The sequence below is a fragment of the Pleurodeles waltl genome, chromosome 3_1 (genome assembly GCF_031143425.1).
Source record: "Pleurodeles waltl isolate 20211129_DDA chromosome 3_1, aPleWal1.hap1.20221129, whole genome shotgun sequence".
NCBI lineage: Eukaryota > Metazoa > Chordata > Amphibia > Caudata > Salamandridae > Pleurodeles > Pleurodeles waltl.
Window position 1 is genome coordinate 777,467,020 of NC_090440.1, and position 23,206 is coordinate 777,490,225.

At 44.1% G+C, this 23,206-nt stretch overlaps 1 protein-coding gene across 2 annotated transcripts in view; it reads left to right on the plus strand.

Annotated features, from left to right (window-relative positions):
• The window catches only part of GALNT18 (polypeptide N-acetylgalactosaminyltransferase 18), a 1,605,564-nt gene that overhangs the window by 1,411,946 nt on the left and 170,412 nt on the right, over positions 1 to 23,206 (plus strand). For both annotated transcript variants that reach the window (XM_069223602.1, XM_069223603.1), the window contains exon 10: positions 20,351 to 20,515. In XM_069223602.1, coding sequence (XP_069079703.1) covers positions 20,351 to 20,515 — 165 coding nt within the window. The remainder of the gene's footprint in view (positions 1 to 20,350; positions 20,516 to 23,206) is intronic.

A 23,206-nucleotide genomic window follows, 5' to 3' on the forward strand; every position in this document is an offset into this window, starting at 1 on the left:
CAAGATGATAAGACCAAAATTGACAGCATAGCGTCTCTTACTACAAAAATTGAACCTTTGAATAGACCGTTACTTAGTTTAGAAATTCACAATATACAATATAACCTCCACATTTCTAATTTGCCAGATGATGTTGTAGAGAAAGACTGTAGGAAATACTTGGAAGCCTTGTTACCTGGTTTGTTAAACTTAAAATTCTCAGAAATTTTTGAAATTGGCAAAGCACACAGAATTTCTTCTCATCTTAATCCAAGCCATATGAAACCACGTGAAGTGATCTTTAAAGTTTTACGCTACCATCACCTTGAGATGATCTGGAAAGAAGGAAGAGAAATTCCAACATTAATGCTCATCAGAAATAACATCTTTATACATCAAGATTTTGCTGTGAAAACGTTTAAAATACATAAAGAATTTACCGATCTGTGGCCACGGCTTTGAAGATGTGGTTTTAAATATGGCCTTTGTGATCCATCTATTATAAAAATTGGGAAAGATGGTATTTCAAAAGCTTTCCAGTGCCCTGAGGAGCTACATGCCTTTTTAGATCATCACTTTCCGCTTTCCATGGAAACCAATGATGCCTCTTCTTAGTGCCAATGTCTGGTTTTTATTTTCATTATAATAAGCCTTTTTGTCTACCTTTATATATGAGGGCATTTATTTCATAGGTCAATCTTGCATATGCGTGTTCACGATTCTAAAATACTTTTTATGTTTCTAGTTGTCCTTCTTTCTATGTTTGTATGTGTCATCCCTTTTTCTCCCTTCTTCTGTCTTTACAGCTACTCCTCAATCCTATACAGTATAATTGATCTTTCTTTTCACTCTATTTTTTTGTAACTTTCTTAGGTATGGATAGTGTTAGCAAAATAAAAATGGTTTCTTTAAATGTTAAAGGTTTACAACACCCTTTTAAAAGAAGTAAAGTATTGGATTATTTAGCAAGCCATAAAGGAGACATTTGTTTAATCCAAGAAACTCACATTGATGATGCATGATGAAGTTTTGTCAGATATGAATAGAAAATGGGTTGGCAATATGTTAAAATACTTAACAAATGTATTGATATAGATGGTTGATATATTATAGTGAAAATAAAAATTGATACTTTTATTTTTCATTTAATTCATGTTTATGGTCCTCCAAAAGATGATGCTAAATTTTGTTTGCTAATAACATCAACAAGTGATTACATTAGGTAATGTACCGCTAATCATTGGTGTTGACTGTAATGTGATAATGGACCGCTATCAGACAGATGTTCTTGTACTAAATATCATCCTCCTAAAGCTTTTTTCTTTTTTTTTTAATCTTTTTTTTTTATTGAGATTTTATTATGAATGTTGACAGAGAAAAAACTCAAATGGGGTAGGAGCCCCGACAGTTTTCGATGGTTGCGTACAATGCTCAATAAACAGTGGAACGGGGAAAATGGGTAGATCAGTAGGATAATATCAAACGGAAACATATTATATTATATCATACCAAATCACGCAGGGGACAGGGAAGGCGTTGAGAATGAAAAAGAAAATGGAAGAAAATGAAAGAAGAGTGTGTGGTGTGGGATCGGGTAAGGGCGCTGTGCCTGGTTATGTCGGATTACAGTGATTGTGGAGTCGTGAGGCTATTAGGTTGTAGAGTTGTATGGCTCTCGGAGGTGGGATTGTAGGATAGTGTGGACTACAAACAGTTTTGGTCGATTAGGCAAGCTGGCTAAGCCCGCCTATTGGTATGTCATAAGGCATAGGGGTCAGGGCGCCTGACTGTCTGGGAATGAGTAAGCAGGCAGGCGGGTGGGTGTGTAATCTCCGTACCGTGTCGCCGCCTGGGTCGGGTGCCAGTCGTTAAATGTCTGGGTCCATTTCGAGTCTGGGGGTCGCCATGACCGGCGATATCGTAGATTGTAACGGTGTTGGGTTGGTGGCGGATAGCGGGGGGGGGTAGGGGGAATGTGCGTCGGGAGGGTGGGGTTTAAAGCCTCTGACCGTGCTCTGTCCGTTTCTCCTTTAATACAGATGTCCTTTCCTTTGTCCTTTCAGCGGCACTTGGGGCTGTGGGGTGTGTTCTTAAGGGGGGGGGAGGGGAAGGGGAGGGAGAGGGTAGTGTGCAGTTCACCAACTACGCGCTGTGTTCTATGTTTCACTCTTCATGCTCTACGCGCTCCATGCTCTATACTACATTCCCCATACTACGCACCACCACCCCTACTACTACATCCCACCTCCAGCCAGAAAGGGGGCCCATACTTGGGTAAAGATTTGGGCTTGATCTTGCAGGTTGTAGATAATTCTTTCATATGTGGCCGTGCGGGTCATGGCTATGATCCATTCCTCCGGGGTTGGGGAGATTTCTGACCGCCAATGACGGAGAATACAGATCTTTGCAGTGGCTAGTGCTGTGTGTAGCAGTCTTCTTTGCGGCCTGGAGAGGTCTGGTAGGGTGGTCGCGTCATGTATGAGTATTAGGGAAGGGGGGAGTGGTGACGGGAGTGTCAGTGATTCTGCCAAGGTGGAGCTCACCGCGTCCCACAGTGGTCGGACCGTTGGACAGTCAATTAAGATATGGTTTAGGTCGCAGTGTGTCTCTGGGCATCTCCAGCATTGCGCATGCGGGAGGAGGCCGATCTTGTGCAGTTTCGCCGGGGCCCAGTACCAATCGTGTAAGACCTTGAAAAGGCAGAACTTTGATCGTGCTTCGCGGGTTCCTCTGTCCAGGGCTTCCAGGACATCCTCCCACTCGGTTGGATCTAGAGGTTGTTGTAACCGAGTTTGCCAGTGCAAGCGCAATTTCTCTAAGAGGGGTTGAGAGTAGAGATGTTTGGTGATCAGGTCGTAGAGGCCCGACAAGACTCCCTTTTGTTGGGCCCATCGCTGCAGGTAGGTCACTATAGGCGAGGGTTGGGACCCCCGTCGGGTAGCTTCGGTCCTTTGGGAGATGCAGTGTTTGAGCTGCTGGTATCTCCATTCTTGGTTTGGCCGTAGACCTAATTCTTCCCTTAGCCTGGGAAAGGTTTTGATCGCCTCGTTCTCCAGTACCTGGGAAAGGGTGTGGATACCAGCCTCTCTCCACTGCGACCAATTGATCACTTTCCCGCCTATTCGGAGACCGTTATTGCGCCACAGCGGCGCCTGGGAATGAATAAGGGGGTGTACTCCAAATAGTCTGTGGGCCCTTCGCCACGCTGCTCTAGTCGCTTTCAAGATAGGGTTAACCGGACTGTTCGATGGGATATCGTCGCGGTAGGGTCCCCCAAGCCCTTTGTTTGCGGATAGTAGCCGCCTTTCCACCGCGATCCATTGTGGTGGGTCGGGCGTCACAAGCACTGTGTGGGACAGTTGTGACAATTGTAATGCTAGCGAGTAGTGCTCCACTGAGGGGAGTCCCATGCCCCCATGTGAGCAGCGGGCTATGAGTTTGGCGGGTGATAGTCGTGGTCGCATAGGGCCCCATACGAACGATCTGATGAGGGAGTCTATGCGTCGTAGTGTGTGAAGGGACACTTGTAAGGGGAGGAGTCCTAGGACATATGTGAAGCGAGGCACCGTGACCATCCTGGTCGCTTGTACACGGCCCCACATGGACAGGCCCAGGTGAGTCCATTTGGCGAAGTCGAGTTTCATCCGTGTGATAAGGGGGTCGATATTATCCGCCACCATATGCGCCATACCCGGGTTGATTAGCACTCCCAGGTATTTAAGGTGTTTTGGCGTCCACCGGAATGGGAAGCCTAGGAGTGCGGCTTTTGTAGTCACTCGCGAGAGGGGGAGGGCTTCACTTTTGTCCCAGTTGACGCGGTAACCGGACAGTGCTGCGAATCCGTCGATGACATCTAAGAGGGCCGGTATAGAGCTTTCTAAGTTCGTAAGTGTTAACAGGATGTCATCTGCGTACAAGTATATTTTAGATAGGCCGTCAGGAAGTGCTAGGCCGGTTATAAGGGGGGAGGATCGGATAGCTGCGGCCAAGGGCTCCATGGCCAGCAAGAACAGAAGAGGGGAGAGGGGGCAGCCCTGTCGTGTGCCTCTGCGGATTGGAAAGGGGTCTGAGAGGAAGCCCCCGCAGTTGACTCTTGCCTCTGGTTGGTCATAGAGTAGTCACACCATTGAGATGAATTTGTCTCCCAAACCAAATCTCTCTAGGGCCTTGAATAGGTAGGGCCATTCTATGCGATCAAACGCCTTTTCGGCATCTAGAGATAGAGCTAATGCTGGTTCCGGTGAGTCTTTGGCTGCCCATAAGGTATGACACAAGGTACGTAAGTGGTTCCTAGAAGTGCGTCCCGGTACAAACCCCACCTGTGTGTAGTGGATTAAGGATGAGATAACTTTGCGAAACCTATTTCCCAAGATGCTTGCTAATATTTTAACGTCGCCGTTTAGGAGAGATATGGGCCGGTAGCTGCCGCATAGCAGGGGGTCCCTCCCAGGTTTCGGTATGACAGCTATCGTTGCGTTGTTGGATATGGCACCTAACGTCTGCGTGGAACAGGCTTCCTTTAAAGCTTCGTGCAGGATATCTATTGCCTCTTTTCCTGCCCATTTATAGAATTCTGCCGGGAAACCGTCCTCCCCGGGCGATTTGTGGTAGGGGAGGTTGGAGATGACGCTCTCTAGTTCCTGTCTAGTTATTTCCCCTTCAAGGAGGCTACGACCCGTGTCTGACAAGGAGGGTAGCTCGAGGCCTTCTAAGAAGGTTGCTATCTGTGCCGGGTTAGATGTTATTTCTGGGGTGTATAGGTGTCTATAAAACTGCGCGAATTCGTTTGCAATGGCTTGCGGGTGTGTCAGTATTTCTCCCGAGGGAGCGCGTATGGCCGGTATGGCGAGGGCTGCCGTTCTTTGACGCAGTTGGGCTGCCAGCAGGCGTCCTGCTTTTTCACCCTGGTTATAGTGTCTCCCTTGTATTCTCTGTAGAGCATATTCAGCCTGTGTGGTGTATAACTCATTGAGGGCCATTTGGGCACGTTCTAATGTTCGGCGCCCTGGTAGAGAGGGGTGCATAGTGTATTGTCTGGTAAGACGACGGATATCTAGTTCTAGTGCCGCCTGCTGTTCCTTTCTGTCTCTATTTGCCAGCGCCGCGTCTTGCATGAGCCGTCCGCGTATCGTGGCCTTAGCTGCGGCCCACAGTATGCGCTTGGACTCGACTGTACCTTTATTATCCTGAGCAAAGGTGGCTGCATGATCTTGTAGCTGTAGTTTGCCTTGTGGGGATCGGTAGCGTTGGACCGCGAACCTCCAGGGTTTGCGGGCCGGGGATATTAGTCCTAAATGAATAGTCACGCTGATCGGAGAGTGGTCCGAGAGGCCACCCTCCAATATGGTATTATCGTGGGCGTGAGCCACAAGACTATCGGACAGGAGGAAGTAGTCGAGTCTGGATTGGGTGCCATGTACCGGCGAAATGAAAGTGAATTCCCGTTCCGTCGGGTGGGTCAGCCTCCAGTGGTCCACGAGGCCGTTGTCCAAAAGGACATCAGTCTGTAGGGCCCTGTCTGCGTTATTGCTTGTGTCAAGGGGTCCCGTTCTGTCCAGGACTGCGTCCCTGGCTATGTTCCAGTCCCCCCCTATTACATACCGAGAGGCTCCTATCTCCGTCAGGAGTCGATTGATTTGTAGAAAGAAAAGGCGCTTGGGGCCCGTTGGTGCGTAGACGGAGCCCACGCAAAGTGAGGAGTCTCCTACCTTTAGCTTAGCGAATACATAGCGGCCCTCGGGGTCGGACCACGATTTGATAATCCTGTGGGGGAGGGTTTTACGTATTAATAATGCCACTCCGCATTTCCTCGGGGTGTTCTCTGTATTGGGTGAGGGTGGGCTGTAGCTGAATAGGACCGTGCCTACCCAGTCCTGTCGGAGTTTGTCGGATTCCAGTCTGTCAAGGTGCGTCTCTTGTAAGAGGGCAATGTCGGTTCTTTTGTCATTAAGGTAGGTCAGGATTTTTTTCCTTTTTATGAAGTGGGTAAGGCCATTCACATTCCATGACGCGATCCGTAGGGGTGCTACCTTCTTTGCGTCGGGCATTGCGGTCTTTTAGAGGGGCTTACCCGGGGGGGGGGGGGAGTAGGCGTCAAGGATGAAAGGAAAAAAGGGGGGGTAGGGGGGAAGAGGAAATAAAGACAAAGAGACACAAAAAAACAAAGATAAAAACCCAAAATGTAGAAAAGAAAAGAAAATGGGACACAAGTCCCGGTGTTCTCGAACTGTGACCTGCGGGTCTAAAACCCAAGTCCGTCAAGCCCCGTTGCCCGTCCAGCGGGCCGCGCGGCCAGAGAGGCAGCGCACGCTTGGCGTCCAGGTCCCCTTTGGTCCTTTTTATTTCCATAGGGAGGTGTGTGTGTCGGACAGTTGCCGGGGGGGGGGGCCGTGGGGAGTCACGAGGACCGGTTGTATGGGGTTTAGTCTACCTTCGTTGTCACTACGTACTCCGCGTCTCAAACCTGCGGTACTCTAGCACGCTCCATGGGTCGGTCATATCCCCCCTCACTATAACAGGGAAAGAGACCAGCAGGCGGGCAAACAAACAAGCAGGCAAACAAACGAACAAGCAAACAAACAAACAAACAGGCCGCCCGACAAAACCCCTCGGGGGCGGGGGGGCGGAGCGAGACCCAGCAGTAGTAGTTCACGCCTCAGCGAGGGGGCGGGGGGGATGGGGGGGAGAGAGGGTGCGCGCTGGCTCGTTGCTAAGCAAGTCTTAGGAACATTGGGGTGGTGTGTGAAAAAGGGGATGTTTGGTAGGAGAGAGGGGAGGAGAGAGAGGGAAGAGGAAGGGATAGGGATAAGCATCAGTAGCATTGTTACATCTCGCCGGGTCTATCTGGGGTAGGGGCCTCCATTGTTGGGGTAACCCATGAGTTCACAAAATCAGGTACTCATCTCTCCGTTTGCTCTTCTCCTCCGCCTCCGGGGCTGCTGGGTCCAACCGCAATAGTCTAGTGTCTGACGTGACCGTGATTCCAAGGGTTCCGGGAGGTGGGGGGGGGCGCTGGTGTCCGCCCTGCCTCATGTGGGGACAGCTGTAGGCTTCAAGGGGGAGCGGGATTTATCTCTGTCCGACATCTGGGTGTACATCGCCACCGCCTGTAACACTTGGCCCCTGTCATCATGGCTTTTTGCAAGTCTCTCTAAGTCTCTTCCCCTGGGTTGGGGGTCCAAGGTTGTTCCTCTCTCTGGGTTAAAGGTGGCTTCAGGGTGGCTGGTTTCCGAGGGAGTCTCTCGTATGTCCTGGAGAGGCAGAGTTGCCGTTTCCATAAGGTGTGCCTGTTCTTGGAATTTGTCTAGGAATGTTCTCAGATCCTCTGGGTCGAAGAAGGTTCTTGAGTCGCCGTTTTTGGTGATCCACATTCTGGCCGGTTCGAACAGGCCAAATTTCACGTCCAGGTGGCGGAGGTGGGGGCGGAGAGAAAGGAATGCTCTCCTACGGTCTACAGTTTCTTTGGAGAAGTCAGCAGAGAGACGGATTTCTGTGGTGCCCAGCTTCAGTGGGCCTTGTGCCCGGGCTGCCTGTAATAGTTGGCGAGCTTGACCATGGCGCAGAAGGCAGGCTATGATTGAGCGGGGGTGTCCGTTTCCATCCTGTCTCTTCGGACCCAGCCTGTGCACCCTTTCAAATTCCAGAGGGGGGTCAAATGTTATGTCCGTTATCTTAGGGAGCGTGTTTCGGAGGAAGGACGTCAGGTCCGTGCCCTCTATGCCCTCCGGGAGTCCCATTAGGCGGATGTTGTTCCTGCGGCTTCTGTCCTCCAGGTCCGTTAGTTTGCTACGGAGGTGCATGAGTTCTCGGCCATTTTCAGTCCAGGAGGCTACCTGGGTTTCCACTGTTGTCACTCGTTGATCCAGTCCCGTTATTTGCGACTGGAAACCTGCTATCTCTAGGCGCATGGATCTTGTCTCTGCTGTCAGCGTCAACATGGCGCTATCCATACCTTCCAGCTTACGTCCCACCGCCGAGATCTCCTGCAGGATGCGGTCCATGGACGCGCCCTGCGGGCCCTCTTCCATGTTGCCGGTGTTGATGTGACAGTGGGGCGGGGGGTCCTTTGGGTCTTTTACCGGTGGGTGCTTCTGTTGACGCAGGGCTTCCGACAAGAGTAATTGACGGGCGGTGTTGCCCGGTGGTTTGCCCGTCGTTTTTCCTCTGGGCATGGAAAGTCCCCTCTTGCTTCCTCGTGTCCCAGGGTAGTCTCAGCGGTAAGGCAGAGTTTGGCTCCGTCTCGGGTAGACTCTGGTGGTATCCCCCGGTCCCAGCTTCCCCCTCTCGTCTCCTGGCTGGGGGGGGGGAGGGTAGGGTGAGCGGGGTTTGAGAAGAAAGAGGAGAAGGCTTGGATGTGACAAGGGTCTCACCTCCGGTTTCTGCGCCGCTCCCAAATGGTCTACCGCAGGAGTGTGCGCCCCTCCACAGTCTTCAAAGGGTCTTTCTCTCTCTCCCCCCTCCTGTCAGATGCTCTCCGCCCGGTTTTGTGGCTCGCTCCGCCGCGATTTGCGGCTCGTCTTCTTGGTCTGCAGGGGTCTTTCCGACTGTCCCCCACGCGTCCGGGACAGCGGCCCCTCTGTCCGTCGCTGACTTTCTATGCGATTTCCGGTTTACGGTGTGAGGTTTAATTCCCCACTCCCCCTGTTCGTGGGGAGTTGTGGCGGTAGGTGGGGACGAGAGGGTGCAGAAGTGCTGTAAGGTGTCTCCCTCCAGGTCCCGCCGTCCACCGGCCGGCCGCGGGGGTGGGGGGGAGGTGGTACTCACTAGGCAGCTTCTCTCCTTTACTCGAGGCCCCGGCTTCTTGTCTTGTCACAGGCTTCGGCTTCTTTCTCCGATTTTCTTTAAAGGGCGCGGGTCTCCCGATGGTTCTTGTGGCCAGTCCTGGCTGCCAGTTCACTGCCCCAATTTTTGGCGGGGATGGGGGGGGGCCTTTGGTTGCTCCCAGCCTCTCCCCTCTCGTCGTGTCTATGTTTTTTTTTTTTTTTTTAAATATTTGGTTTCTTTTGGCCTTTGGTTTATATTTATATTTGTTTCTGTATTTTTCCCCTTTTTTTTTTCCCGGTTTTGTTGTTGGTGCTGCAGTTCTCCCGCTCTCCCGCTCCTGGCGCCGAGGAAGTGTGTTAGGAGGAGGGGGGGGAGAGGTAGGCAGGACGCAGATGCGCCACCGATCACCTCCCTCCAGGTCCCGCCGCCCGTCACTAGTCGACTGGCCCCGGAAGCAGAAGCGCGTCTCCCGAGGCAGCCTCTCTCCATGTCACTCGAGGCCCCGGCTTCTCGTCTTGCCGCGGGCCTCAGCTCCGCCCCCGCTCGGGTTTTCAACGGGGAGCGCGCGTCCCCTGGGGCTCACGTCTCCTCCGCACTGCCGGTCTTATGTCCCAGGGTTGGCATGGGGTGGGGGCTCTCAAAGCGCCTCCGGCAGCGCCCCTCTCAAAGCGCGGCCCGCCGTCCTGCGGAGCCCTTCGTTTAGGCGGCCATCAATAGTCGTGGCCAGACCACGCCCCCCTAAAGCTTTTTTCATGCTTTGATCTTTTTTTAAATCAACCAAAATGGTTGATATCTGGCGTCTACATCACCCAAATGAGAAACAATTTTCTTGTTTCTCTAATCCTCCTAATTCACATTCTCAGACTGATTATTTATTACTTTTCCACCATCTAATTGAGTTATTTTTTTATCCTAAATTCAGAACATAGATGTTTCTGACCATGCACTTATTTCTGGAGTTTTACAACTTAAAACTAGTCAACAATCTCATTCTCGATGCATATGATGCTGTTGCTCTTTATGATAAAAATAAATCAAAACTTTTGTCAGCAATACAAGACTATTTTTATTTTAATCCAGAAGGTCCCACTTCACTTGTGAATCGTTGGGAGACGTTTAAATCATATATAGGAGGGGCTACAATTTTGATTATGGCACATATTTAAGGCTAAACTTAAAGAATTAGATAAACAAATAGCAAAACATGAAGGTCTCTTTATCACATCTCATGATAACAAATACAAAATACAATTACAAAAATTTCGATATGAATTAAATTCCATGTTAAGCAAAAGAGCGGGATTGAAATTTCACTTAATAAGGCAACATTTTATTTCAATGCTAATAGGTCCGGCAGACTATTGGCAAACTATCTTGGTATTAAAAAAGATAAAATTCAGATTAATGCAATTCGAGGCTCAAATGGTTAAATGGTATTATCTCAGATAGAAATCATGAATTTTTGGCATAATATTCAAATATATATAATAAACCGCCTTGTACATATTGAATTATTATTGATACATTTTTGCAATATTGCTGTTTACCTAAAATTACTCAATCTGCTGGAGAAAAGTTGGTTGTACCAATTTCATATGAAGAAATTAATTTAACTATTAAAAGTCTAAAATTGGGTAAATCACCTGGACCAGATGGTATACCTGATGAATTTTATTAAGAGTTTTCTCCTCATTTATTACCTCACTTACTCAATCTCTTTACACACTTTAGTATTTCAGGAATGACATCAGGTTCTTTCACTGAAGCTTTAACTATAGTTCTTCTGAAACCTAATGAAGATCACACTATTGTTTCAAATTATAATTCTATATCATTAATAACCCCATATTGTAAACTTTATGCACAAATCCTTGCAACCAGACTAGCTTCTTGTAGGAAAGTACCCACTTTCTTGGCCTGGTTACCCCCTTTGTCTGCCTGATATCAGTGTGTTTGACTGTGTTCACTAGGATGCTGCTAACCAGGACCCCAGTGATTAAGCTCTCTCTCCCAAAACTCTGTATTTCATCCCACAATTGGCATACTGGTGCCCCCATGTAAGCCCCTAGTATATGGTACCCAGGGCATTGGGGTTCCAGGGGTTCCCTATGGGCTACAGCAGTTATTCTGCCACCCATAAGCAGCCCATGCAAAGGGTTCGACAGGCCTGCCATTGCAGTCTGTGTGAACCGGGTGCATGCACCTGTTTTCACTATGGGTCACTGCACCAGGTCACTATAAGTCTCCCCTATGTTAGGCCCTCTCACCCTAGAGGGCAGGGTGCATGTACCTGTGTGTGAGGGCACCCCTGCACTAGCAGAGGTACTCCCACAAACCTCAGACCCATTTTTCTGGACTTTGTGAGTGAGGGGACAACATTTTACACATGTACTGTACATAGGCCACTACCTATGCCCAGCTACATAATGGTAACTCCGAACCTAGGCATGTTTGGTATCAAACATGTTGGAATCATACCTCAATACTTTTCTGAACATTGGTTGTACGATTCCATGCACCCTGGGGGCTCCTTAGTGACCCCAAGCATTGCTCCTACAGGCTTCTGAGGTTTTCTAGGCAGCCTCAGCTGCTGCCACCTCACAGACAGGTTTCTCTCCTCCTTTTGCTTGAGGAGCTCAAGACCAGGAAGGCAGACCAAAGGATTTCCTTTGGGAGACAGGTGTTACACCCTCTCCCTTTGGAAATAGGTGTTACTGGACTTGGGAGGGGTGCCCTTCATGCATAAACCAGTCTACACTGGTTCAGGGACCTCCATTCCCTTCTCTGTCACCAAACTGGACAATGAAAGTGGAGTGACCACTTCCCAGTCCATCTCCACCCCAGGGGTGGTGCCCACACCTCTTCCTGAGGGTCCCTGGGTTTTGCCATATTGAATCCAAGGTTGACAGGGAACTCTGGGAGCATCTAAGTGTCCAGGTCAGGCAGATGACGTCAGAGCCCCCTCCTGATAGGTTGTCACCAAGGTAGGTGACCAGTCCCCCTTTTAGGGCAATTTAGGGTCTCTCCTTTGGGTGGTTCCACAGATTCAGCTTGCAAGATTTCAGCAGGATTCCTCTGCAACCTCCACTTTGACTTCTGACCAAAGAAACTACATCTGAACTCTCCAGGACTCGACAATCTGCAACAAAGATGTAGACTTTGCCTGCAAAATAGTTTCCACTGCTCCTTCCAGCTTCTGCAACATCTCCCCTGTTCTGCATCCTCTGAGGACAGCCCTTCTTGGTGGAATCCCAAAACGCAAACCCAACTGCAATCTTCCTTTCAGCATTGGACTTCACCTACATCCACCAGGGCTGCAGTGCTCACTCTTCTTCCTCACCGTCAACCAGCTCCTGTATCCTCAGCTTGAAGGGTAGGGTTTCTGCCCCCACAGAACTCTCCACAGGTCTTGCTCTCCAGGAATCCACAGTTGGTTTCTTGCAGTCATCTCTGGGTTCTCTTCTTTTCTTCTAAGTGGGTTTTTTCGGGAATTCTAGTAATTTACTCCTACCCTCCTGGTCGCTGGTGGGTGTTGTGGTACTTACCTTTATTCTTTCCTGGTACCCCCAGCGCCCCTCTACACACTCCACTTACCTAGGTGGGGTTCAGACTCTTGTATTCCATTTTTGTAGTATTTGGTTTGTGCTCCCCCTAGAGTCACTATTCTCTATTCTGTTTTACATTGCTTTGCACTGTTTTCTAATTGTTCTTATGCCTATTTCTGGCAACTAGTGTATATAATTTGTGTATTAATTACCTCCTAAGAGAGCATTGCCTCTGTAGTATTTGTGGTGCTGTGGTACCATACTAAAGTGCTTTTATTTTTGTAACCCTGTGTGATTTCTTTCACGCGTATAAGTGTGACTACTGTCATATTGCATTAGCTTTGCATGTCTCCTTTGTAGCCTTGGCTGCTTGTCCACAGCTACCTCTAGAGAGCCTGGCTTCTAGACACTGCCTACACTACGCTACACTAATGGAGGATCAAACTGCTTTTATGAAACCTAGGCTTTCTATAAATAATACTACATTGTTATTCCATGTAATTGAAAATGTTTCATCTTTATCTTTGCCATCTGGAGTTCTTGCATTAGATGCTGAAAAAGCATTTGACAAAGTACATTAGCAATATCTATTTTATACCCTATCTATGTTTAGTTTTTGAAATTCCCTTATTCACATGAGTTCAGCACTATATTTTGGTCAGTCTGCAAGACTTTTTATCAATAGTCACCTATCTAGTAAATGTTCGCTATTTAGAGGCACTTGCCAAGGTTGCCCCTTATCACCTCTACTTTTTATTTTTGCTATTGAACCATTACTTATTGCTATTAGAACTTGCAAGGAAATAGAAGGTATCACAATTAATGATATTACTAGTAAAACCTCAGCACATGCGGATGATGTTTTATTATGTATTGTTAAACCTGAATCATCCATTCCCCCTTTATTAAATTCAATTCATACATGTTCCCAAATTTCAGGTTATTATTTAAGCACAAATAAGACAGACTTTTTTCCTTTAAATATATACTGTACCCATGATATGTTACCTAATAATGGAATCATCTGACAAAGGGAAAATCTTAAGTATCTAGTTAGTGTATTTTCTAGTACTATTAAAAAATCAATTACATTGAACTGTGATGATATTATTAATCATATCAAAAACAAATTTCAGGAAAGGTCTACTTTACACTTATCCTGGTGGGGAAATGTTGAAGCTATTAAAATGAATATTACTCCAAAAATATTTTATCTCCTCTCCATGATCCCAACTCTCTCTTAAGTTTTACAATTTAGACAATTATATATATAAATTTATCTGGCATAATAAGCTGCCACAAATAAGTTATACAATTTACAATTCTCAAATTGTAACTGTGGTTTGAGATTGCCAGATTTATTAAATTATCAAAAAGCATTTATAGTAAAACAAAGTATTTTTTGGTTTACTAATATAGATTTTGATAATTTACCCACATAGCTTCGCTTTGAAAGAAGTTTGGTATCACTGTTCCTGTTACCGACGTTACTGTCAATGTCCTCATCTAACTCTTCAATAAAATGATCCTCAATACTAAAATCTACAAAAATAATATGACAAGATTTGGTATCTATTTTCCAGGTACCTATTTCTAAAACTTTAAATATATCTTTATGGCATAACCCTTTATTGAAACTAAGCCGTAGTATAAAATTCTGGAAGTCTTGGATACGTTCTGGTATTTTTTATTTGAAAGATATTTGTCATAATAATACCTTGTTTACTTTCAAAGAACTACAACAAAATAATCCCTTTTCACTGTAGATGTGATTAAGTATGAAAGTTTGTGTAATTACATCCATCCATTTGTTGACTAATTTTCTGGAAAACAATATATCTGATTTAGATATATATATGCACACAATTGCTTCCTCTGCTCATCCAGTGTCTATGTGTTATAAAAAACTGAATAATTTTGAAAGAAATAATTCAAATTTTCAATACTCTTTTTGGAATAATGAGTTATGCATATCTCTTTCGCAATACACATGGAGGAAAATTTGGCTGAATAATATTTTTGGTTGGTTACCGGTATTTCTATATCAAAAAAATACATTCATACTATTTAATTGTTTAAGGACCCCGTTAAAATAATTTAGCACAAATTTACTAAATTCTCACAATTGTTGGCATTGTAATTCTACTTCATGTTCCTTAAAGCATATGCTTTTTAATTGTTCTACTGTTTCTACATTGTGAAAGGAGGTATGGGATGTTATTTAAAAAATCTAAAAAATCTCAGAGAAGCTCTCATGTACCTTGCTGAGTTTATTGTTAGCAAAAATGTCAGATACGAATAACAAACTTTTTGACTTCCTAATTTCTGCTGCCTTGAAATCAATAACTGCCAATTGGAAAAATGTTTCAATTCATACATGGTGGTCATGGATAATTTTTAGCAGGAAAGGAGCTGATCAGACAGATGCTTATCAGTCATTTTGGAAACTGACAATTATATAGCAATGTATTTGTAAATAAGTATTATTGATATATAATAGTAAAATTCTATGATTATTTTAGTAGCTCTAGTATGAAATGTTTGTAAGATATTTTTATCAATCCCCCTGTTTATTTTCACGTTTGGTTATTATTATTATTCAGCAAATGCTATTATGTAGGTACAGTTATTATATTATTGTTATAATGAAAGTACTCAATGTACCTCTTTCAGTGATCTTTTTTGTTTAGTCTGTCACATCGTAAAAAAAAGAAATATTTTGAACACAAAAGAACACGACTTCATGATGGTTTACAGTATGACAGGATCTCTTTGTAGCAAGACATTGAATGAAATAGCAAAACTGAGTTGGAATCTCATTTTTAGGTAAATAGGCAAGGAGGCATTTGATTCCATACTACTAAGGTTTATTATAAGCAGGGCCCTTGGAATTATGTAGCAATCAGTTCAGGATTGGCCATTTGAACCATCAAATATTTCCTGTGGGCTGGAGCTACTGGAGGCTGGTTTTAGAAGGTCAGCGGCTGTTGCAGCAGACACAGCAGGCAAAAAGAGAGAGAAAGAGAGGTAGAGACGGAGAGATGAAGACGATGTGAATAACTTTATCATATATAAACAAATGAATTACAATAATAAAACAGCATAGAATAGTAAGATTGATAAAAACATTGAGGGGCAACCTGTGCACAGCACAGACTGAAACAACAAGGGATTAATGTCATTTGTTAACATGGAGTAAGTTAAGTTGTGGTATGTGGTAAGCTTTGTTACATAGACATCGGTTTGGTAGAGAGATTGGAAAGAAAAAGAAAGGAAGGGAATAGTGTCTGGCTTGAACATTTTAGAAAGAAATACTTTGAACATCTTTTTTTCATGACTGCATTTGGTTCTCAGTCCATCACTGGGAGCAATTGAGGATCAAATTGTGTGACAGCATTGTATAAATTGAACAAAATGACTAGGCATATTATCTGGTGTGCCACATTAACCTTTCTGGCACCAGTTTACAATCTGAACATATGGATCAGCAACAGAAAGTTGACGAGTTAAACTCTTCACAGCACCAGGTATGGTAATTCTTTGTTGTAAACATTTGAGCCCTCTGAACTAAAGTTTTCTTTGTTGTTGAAATCTGCATGCACATTATGCAGGATAACTGATTATGTGCCAAGTGTGGTAAATCCATATTAACACAGACAATGGTGCACCCACTGAATCGCATCATCAAGTTTCTCTGCTTTTTTAGATGTGATACATGCTTTATTGGTTTTAAAAGAAAGGCTCCATTGACCCTGATTGTTTGAAATAGGAGAGAATTGAATTTGTGCATTAGGTTCTACCAGTATTGATTTCCGTGATTAGGAAGATGGGAGACAAATGTTCCCAAATGTATTTCAGTTTGGTAATGGAGGGAGTGTATGTCAAAATGCCATGTGAACATTTTAATTTATAATGAACTGTTACTTTTGGCTAATGCATGATTACCATAATAAAATATTTTAGTGGTTCTCTTTGAATGTGGATTGGGTTCTTAATGTTGTGGTATTTCAGGGAGTCCTTCCATACAATCTTTTCACTTTTTGGAGTAACAATATACTTTCTTCTATGCTGGAAGGACAAAAAGATGTATTGAAAACATCTTCCTGTTGATTGTGCAGCATAGTGGAGACCTACAGCTGGACTCTTAGTTTCATCAATGGTAGAGCTCTTGTCAACTCTCTACATCTGCTATCTACCATGCTTGTTCAAGCTTTCCTATGCAACTATTTGGCCTTTGGATGCTGGAAGTTTGAGCTTTTATCTGCCTTAGTGTGCCTGTTAAAGCATTTTTCGGTTATGCTTTACACAAGGTCAATAAATCTTTTCATCCAGCATGAAGAGGTGGAACAATAGGCAATCAAAACTTCAAAGAGCACAGTTTAAAATGAGAGTATGTCCTTGGTTGCACAAGGAAAGTTCCAGTCTGAAATAAAGTTAAGGGGTTTTATTACAGTCCAGACTCGAAGTTATAAAGACAAATCTCAACATTTAAAAAGATACAGAATCACCATGGGTTGACCTGGGTGACGAAAAAGATTCAAAAGGACTAAACATTGGACAATGAAAATACAAAACATCACAAACATAATTGGATGGGTAGCAAACAAGTGCTGTTCAGTTCTTTTAAGAATTGTGGCAATTAAAAAATCATCTACGTTTTTAGCTAGCTAAGGCAAGGGAAGTCCCTACATATTAGCAAGTCCCAAGTTGACATGTGCTGGGCTAAAACACATGTGGACATAAATAAAAAGAAAAAGGACAAAAAGGACAAAGAGGACAAAAAGAATTTGGAAAAAATGCATCTGGGGCTAAAGGCTACTAACCAAGGTTGGCAAAAAGGAGGTAAAAAGGGACGGCATCAGTATTTCAGAAATGCAGTTGAGTCTTCTTCTTGGGTCAGAAAAAAATTCTAAGTCTCAGTGAAGCATTGTAAAATGGAGGGGTAAGGGTAGAGATGTCTGTACCTCTCATAGTCCAAGAAAAGCCAAGTGAAGGGTGCTGGGGCAAGACTGGCAAGCACAATACTCAAGTGTGGTCTGAAGAGACTGCCATTGATCCAAGTGAAGAACAGTATATTAAAGTCCAAAGTGCAAGATGATTCGCTCATCCATCACTTCACATGACTCGGAAGATGAAATTTTCCAATCAAAGTCCATTATGTGACCTGGAACTGCAATAGGCGAAAATTCCCATTACCAACTTCGGAAAAGCATCCATCTGTACAGGTTGAAACAAATGTATACTGTCCACTTCCCCAGTTCCTCAATGTAATGGACTCAAGATTACTTTCTAAGGCTCACTACGCATAAAACAATAGGACATCTATTTCCAAGCTAATATTTCATGTGAATAAAGTTTTAACAGAATGACACGTTAGCAAAAATTACTAAACATATTTCTACACAGTCAAGTAACAGGACCTTGCAGGCCTCACTTAGATTAACTATTCGAGTACTGACAGCATTGGAGGATCAAATTTTGTGACAGCATTTTATAAATTATACAAAATGAGTAGGCATATTATGTGGTATTATGTGCCACATTAACCCTACTGGCACCAGTTTAACATGTGAACCTAGGAATCAACAACTAGAAGGTGACCAGTTAAATTCTACACAGAACCTCGTATGGTAATTTTTGTTGTAAACATTTGATCCCTTTGAACTAAAACGTTTTCTTTGTTGTTGAAATCTGGATGCAAATTAAGCAGTATATAATTATGTGGCAAGTGTGGTAAATCCATATCAACAGAGACAAAGGTGCACCCACTGAATCTCATCATCCAGTTGCTCTGACTATATTGCTTTTGTAGATGTGAAACATGAGTTCTTGGATTTAACAGAAAGAAGCCATTGAACCTGATTGTTTGAAACTAGAGAGAATTTAATTTGTGCTTTTGGTTCCACCAGTATTGTTTTCCCTGATTAGGAATTCACTGAAGTGAATTAAAATGGTGCATTTACTTATGCCACTTAAAGGACATATAACACTAAAAATTATGAATTCATCATTAATAAGCTTTGTCAGCGTTCATGTTACAGTACATTTAAAACAAAATAACTGTTAAAACATTCAATTAGCTATTGTGCAGTTCTAGATTTCCGATATTTACATGTAACATTTAAAACTTTACTTTTCAGAAATTCCTTATTGTTTTACTGCAAATTATAAATTAACATCACAAAGAATCACATGGAATTGAATTAATTGGTTATGCATGAAGATTTAAGTCTATACCACATAATTCTAATGTTTTACTCTACAGTGTATGCACATTAACATAGACTTTCAGTGCACCACTTTACAGTTAATCTATTAGGGGGTCATTCCGACCCCGGCGGGCGGTGGGCACCGCCCGCCGGGCGGAGACCGCCAGAAGACCGCACCGTGGTCAAATGACCGCGGCGGTCATTCTGACTTTCCTGCTGGGCGGGCGGGCGACCGCCAAAAGGCCGCCCGCCCGCCCAGCGGGAAAGCCCCAGCAACGATGAAGCCGGCTCCGAATGGAGCCGGCGGAGTTGCTGGTGTGCGACGGGTGCAGTGGCACCGTCGCGATTTTTAGTGTCTGCTAGGCAGACACTGAAAATCATTATGGGCCCTGTTAGGGGGCCCCTCCACTTCCCATGCCTGGACCAGGATGGCGGGAAGGGGGTCGGAATCCCGATGGCGGTGCTGCGAGCATGCCATGGAGGATTCTTTGGGGCAGGGGTAAACCGGTGGGAAACCGCCGGTTGCCCTTTTCTGACCGCGGCTTTACCGCTGCGGTCAGAATTGCCCATGAAGCACCGCCAGCCTGTTGGCGGTGCTTTCGCGGCACTCTGCCCTGGCGGTTTTCAACCGCCAGGGTCAGAATGACCGCCTTAGTGTTTCATATAACAAAGTGTGAAGATTGTCACATATAGATGATTACTGTGACGTCAAAGGTAGCAGTAACATTTCTGATAATCAATGTGCAACTGAAAGTTTAACCTATTAATACAGGTTGTTCAGTATCCTAAGGGCCTGAATTATCTGAAAATGGGTAATAAATGGAAAGTCGCTCCAAACAAGCGGCCTGAAAGTATGTCTTGCCAGAGGCCCCATAAATTCAACAGGTGGCACTGACAATGACTCTTCTGAATTCAGTGACTTAAAAAGTTGGAACATGCCATCCATGTCATCTGATACAGCACTCGTTTTGCTTCAAAACCTTTTTACTTTCATGTAAAATGCTGTGTCTGAAGAAGGAATGCTTGTCACCTTTGTGCTTTTTTTGTTGGTCCACATAAACGTCATTGCCTACTACATGTCAACATTTCCCTTGGCCTGGTACAACCACAAAAAACTTTCTAACACTTTGGATAATGGAAGAGCATTAGATTCGGTATTTTTGTTATCTACAATTTGACCATAATGCATTACATTACATAATTCTTGAATGTTACAATGGATTTAGAATTGTTTTGTAGTGTAATAAAAAACAGTGCATGTACTTCTCTGAGCAGTGCTGGAAATGGAAATCATCAACACTGGGAACTCACCATTTCTAGAGAGTAGATGGCGAGTATTGGGTGGGGGATGACTAATGCAGCAGGATCATGTCCACAATCAAAGCCACTGTCAGGCTAATAGTGGTCTACCCTCACATTATTAATTTGAATATATAGATATTATTTTTCAATCTTTGATTTGCAAGCTTTATTTTTATACAGGATATCATAAGTATTTGGCACCTGTAAACATACGTAATTGTATGATATAGGTGCACTATCATTTCTTAAATGCTGCAACTTGTGCCACCCATTTCCAGTGAAATTGAGATTGCAGTGACAACTTGTGACAAGCAGATCACTTTAAAGGATAGTATATTTTTTTCACAAAGCAAGTTTGTCACTTGTCAATATTTTTATGTTTGGAATACGAGTTACAATGGGTCATGTGAAGTGTGACGTGAATGACAAGTAAATATCATACATAACAGTGATTTAACAAAATGTTTTATTTGTTTTCCTTATAATTATTGACTTACCACTTGCCACAGAATCCTCCAATAACATCTTTGATTGTTTTGTTTAATCCTGCAGAATGTTTACTACACTAGTAACCAGCAGCTCCATGTTGGGGTACTCAGTCCAACCGTTGATGATGATGACAACAGGTGTTTGGTGGATGTGAACAGCCGACCCAGACTCATTGAATGCAGCTATGCCAAAGCCAAGAGGATGAAGATGTATTGGCAGTTTACTCAGGTACACACCCTCGTCTGAACCTACATCAACACACCAAGATCCTTATTTAGAGTATGATGGAGCGGCATATCTGCCAAAATATGGTGGATGTCCGTCTGCCCCATTCAGAGGGCAGTTGATGGCAAAGGACATCCACCACTTTTTGGTAGATTTTGTTTATCCGCTAAACTCAAAACGATGACCCAATTCTACAGGGCAACTAAAAATAAGCATTAAGGCATTACTCATGACTGAGAAGGTCTCAGTTTTTTAATAAGAATCTACGATTCTAAGGTAATACTTTTCATCTAGCAAGTCACATACTTGGGATGTTTAAAGAGGAGTGGTTGGAAATGAAATCTGTTAAAAGTATTGTTCATTTTTCTTTCATTTTGAACCATTGATTATGCGTCACATTGTGTTTAGTGGTGGTCTGTGGAAACTTCATCACTCTCTCAATACAAATAGCAGGTGTGCTCAAAGTATCATCATCAATTTCATATGTTAGGCCAATTTCAAAGCTCACTCAAAGGATGCAAAACGAAAGTTCACTGTTTTCAGTCACAGTTTGATAAACCTTACATTTTTTATTATTTTTATGAATATGGATTTGATGTAATCTAGTTTTAGGTCCAAGCATCTGCAGAGTGCCATACAGAGAGGATATGTAAGTCATGGGGAGCATTTCCAGTGTTGGAGATGTCGGAGGCTTGTTATTAGTAGAGGTGAGTACACACCTACCACTAGCAATAATGCCCCTAAGACAATGTTAGGCTCCGTTGAGGTCTCAAAACATTAGCCCCTGGTTCAATCCTTGGTAGATTGGCAATGAGCAAGCAGGCTTAACTTAGGAGACAGGTATGTAAAGCATTTAAATACACCAACCATTAAATAAGTAAGACACAACACATAATAAAAATCCCACACCAATTTATAAAAATAGTAAATATTTGTATCTTTAAAATGCAAAAAAATCCAATATAGCGAACCAGAGGGATGAATTTTTAAAGACTAAATAAAAAAACGTTCTTTCTAGTGCTTATAAATCAATAGCGCCAACTGAGAACATCTGGTCACACTTTACCGGGACAAAGTCAAAGTGTGAGGCTGACTGTGATAGAGCCCTGCACTGATACACTGAGCGGGAGGCCTCGGTCAAAGTTTTACCTTTGCATTTTCGGGAGCTTTTCTCTCTCAACATCATGCAGTCCTCCTCAGCAAGTCGATTTTGATGCAACATTGTCAGACTGCTTTTTTGCGGGCATTGGTAAAATCCTGGAAGTCTGGAGCTCCGAGCTTTCAAAGGGACGATCCTGAAATCCTGGCCAGGTCGCAGTTGAAGGTATTCAGCTTGGCTCATGATGGCGAGTCAGTCCACTTATGAAGCATTTTCCAAAAGTTTCTTCAAACTTCTCTACACTTCTGTAAGATCTTCTTGAAGTTCCTCTAGAGGGTTCAAAGTTTCCAAAACACAACTCCAAGGGTCTAGAAATTCTGAGATGCTCCTTGGAAGTTTAGGACTACAGCTTCCACAGTACACCTGGCCAAATCCTTAAAAGTCCACTGGATACACTCTAGGATGGGGACTTTTGTGATAGTTGGTGCAGGCAAGCTCTCTTAACCTGTTGTTTTCAGGGAGTCCACTCCTGGGTCCTTTTTGAGGCAAAGCTAAGTCCTCAGGGCTGTTGTTCCAGTGTGCAACAGGAGCAGTACTTCAGAGTGCGGTCCTCTGGGTTGCAGACCAGGGTTCCATCAGGGCAGTCCTTTATGTGGTTTCAGGCAGCAGATATGAGTTGAAAGGCAGCTCAGCTACATTTATTCAGTCATCTTTGGGGAGAAGCAGAGGGCCACTCCATCCAATGAGCTGTGGGGTGCCACCCAAAAGCATGACAGCTTCCTCTAAGGTGTGGTATTTCCGTGCCCAATAAAGCACTGCACTTTAAAATACAAGATGGAGGAGTTTGCTCCAGAGGAGCATGACCTGGGTAAATCACTCTACTGGTGTTGCTCATTTCTATTAACACTCTCCCTCCAGACAGCTTCACATTCCTTTACTGGGCCTGCGATCTATCTGTGGTGCACAGGGTGAGAGGGTAAGCCTGGCAGGCATCCCTTTCTGTCCTGCTTCCTATGAAGCCAAATTTGATTTACTCAGCCCCCTTCCTGGCCTGGCCTTTGCAGCAGAAAACCTCACTCCTTCAGATAACCTCTGCTCAGTGTAGAGTACTTATCACCTCATCAAAGCAGCCTGGCTAATCCTGTTTAGGCTGACCAGTAAGGAGAAGCCACTGGCATGCTGGAGTTTGGCTTATGGAAACGAAAGTCTTACAACTTAATTTCTGTATTAGTTATGATAAATTCAACAGTGGCAAGTTGTTGGATTTATCAGTAACAATCTTTTGAGTTCTTTCATGATGCATTTAGCTCCTTCCTTGCAGTAATTATGCCTAGGGAAAATATTCCCATGTTAGTGTATTGAGCTAAGTATCTACAATGAGCAAAAATAAAATGTGCATTTTTTCTTTCATCAGGGAATATAAAACATGTTTTATGATGTCCCTGCTTAGAATTACATTGCATCCCACCCCTGACCTTAGGGTTGACTTATATGTAAAAATAAGGTAGGTTATAACTTTGCAAGTACCTTTACTTCCAAAGTAAAATTTGCACACATTTTAGTTTTTAAAGACTACCTGTAATGCAAGGCTGCCT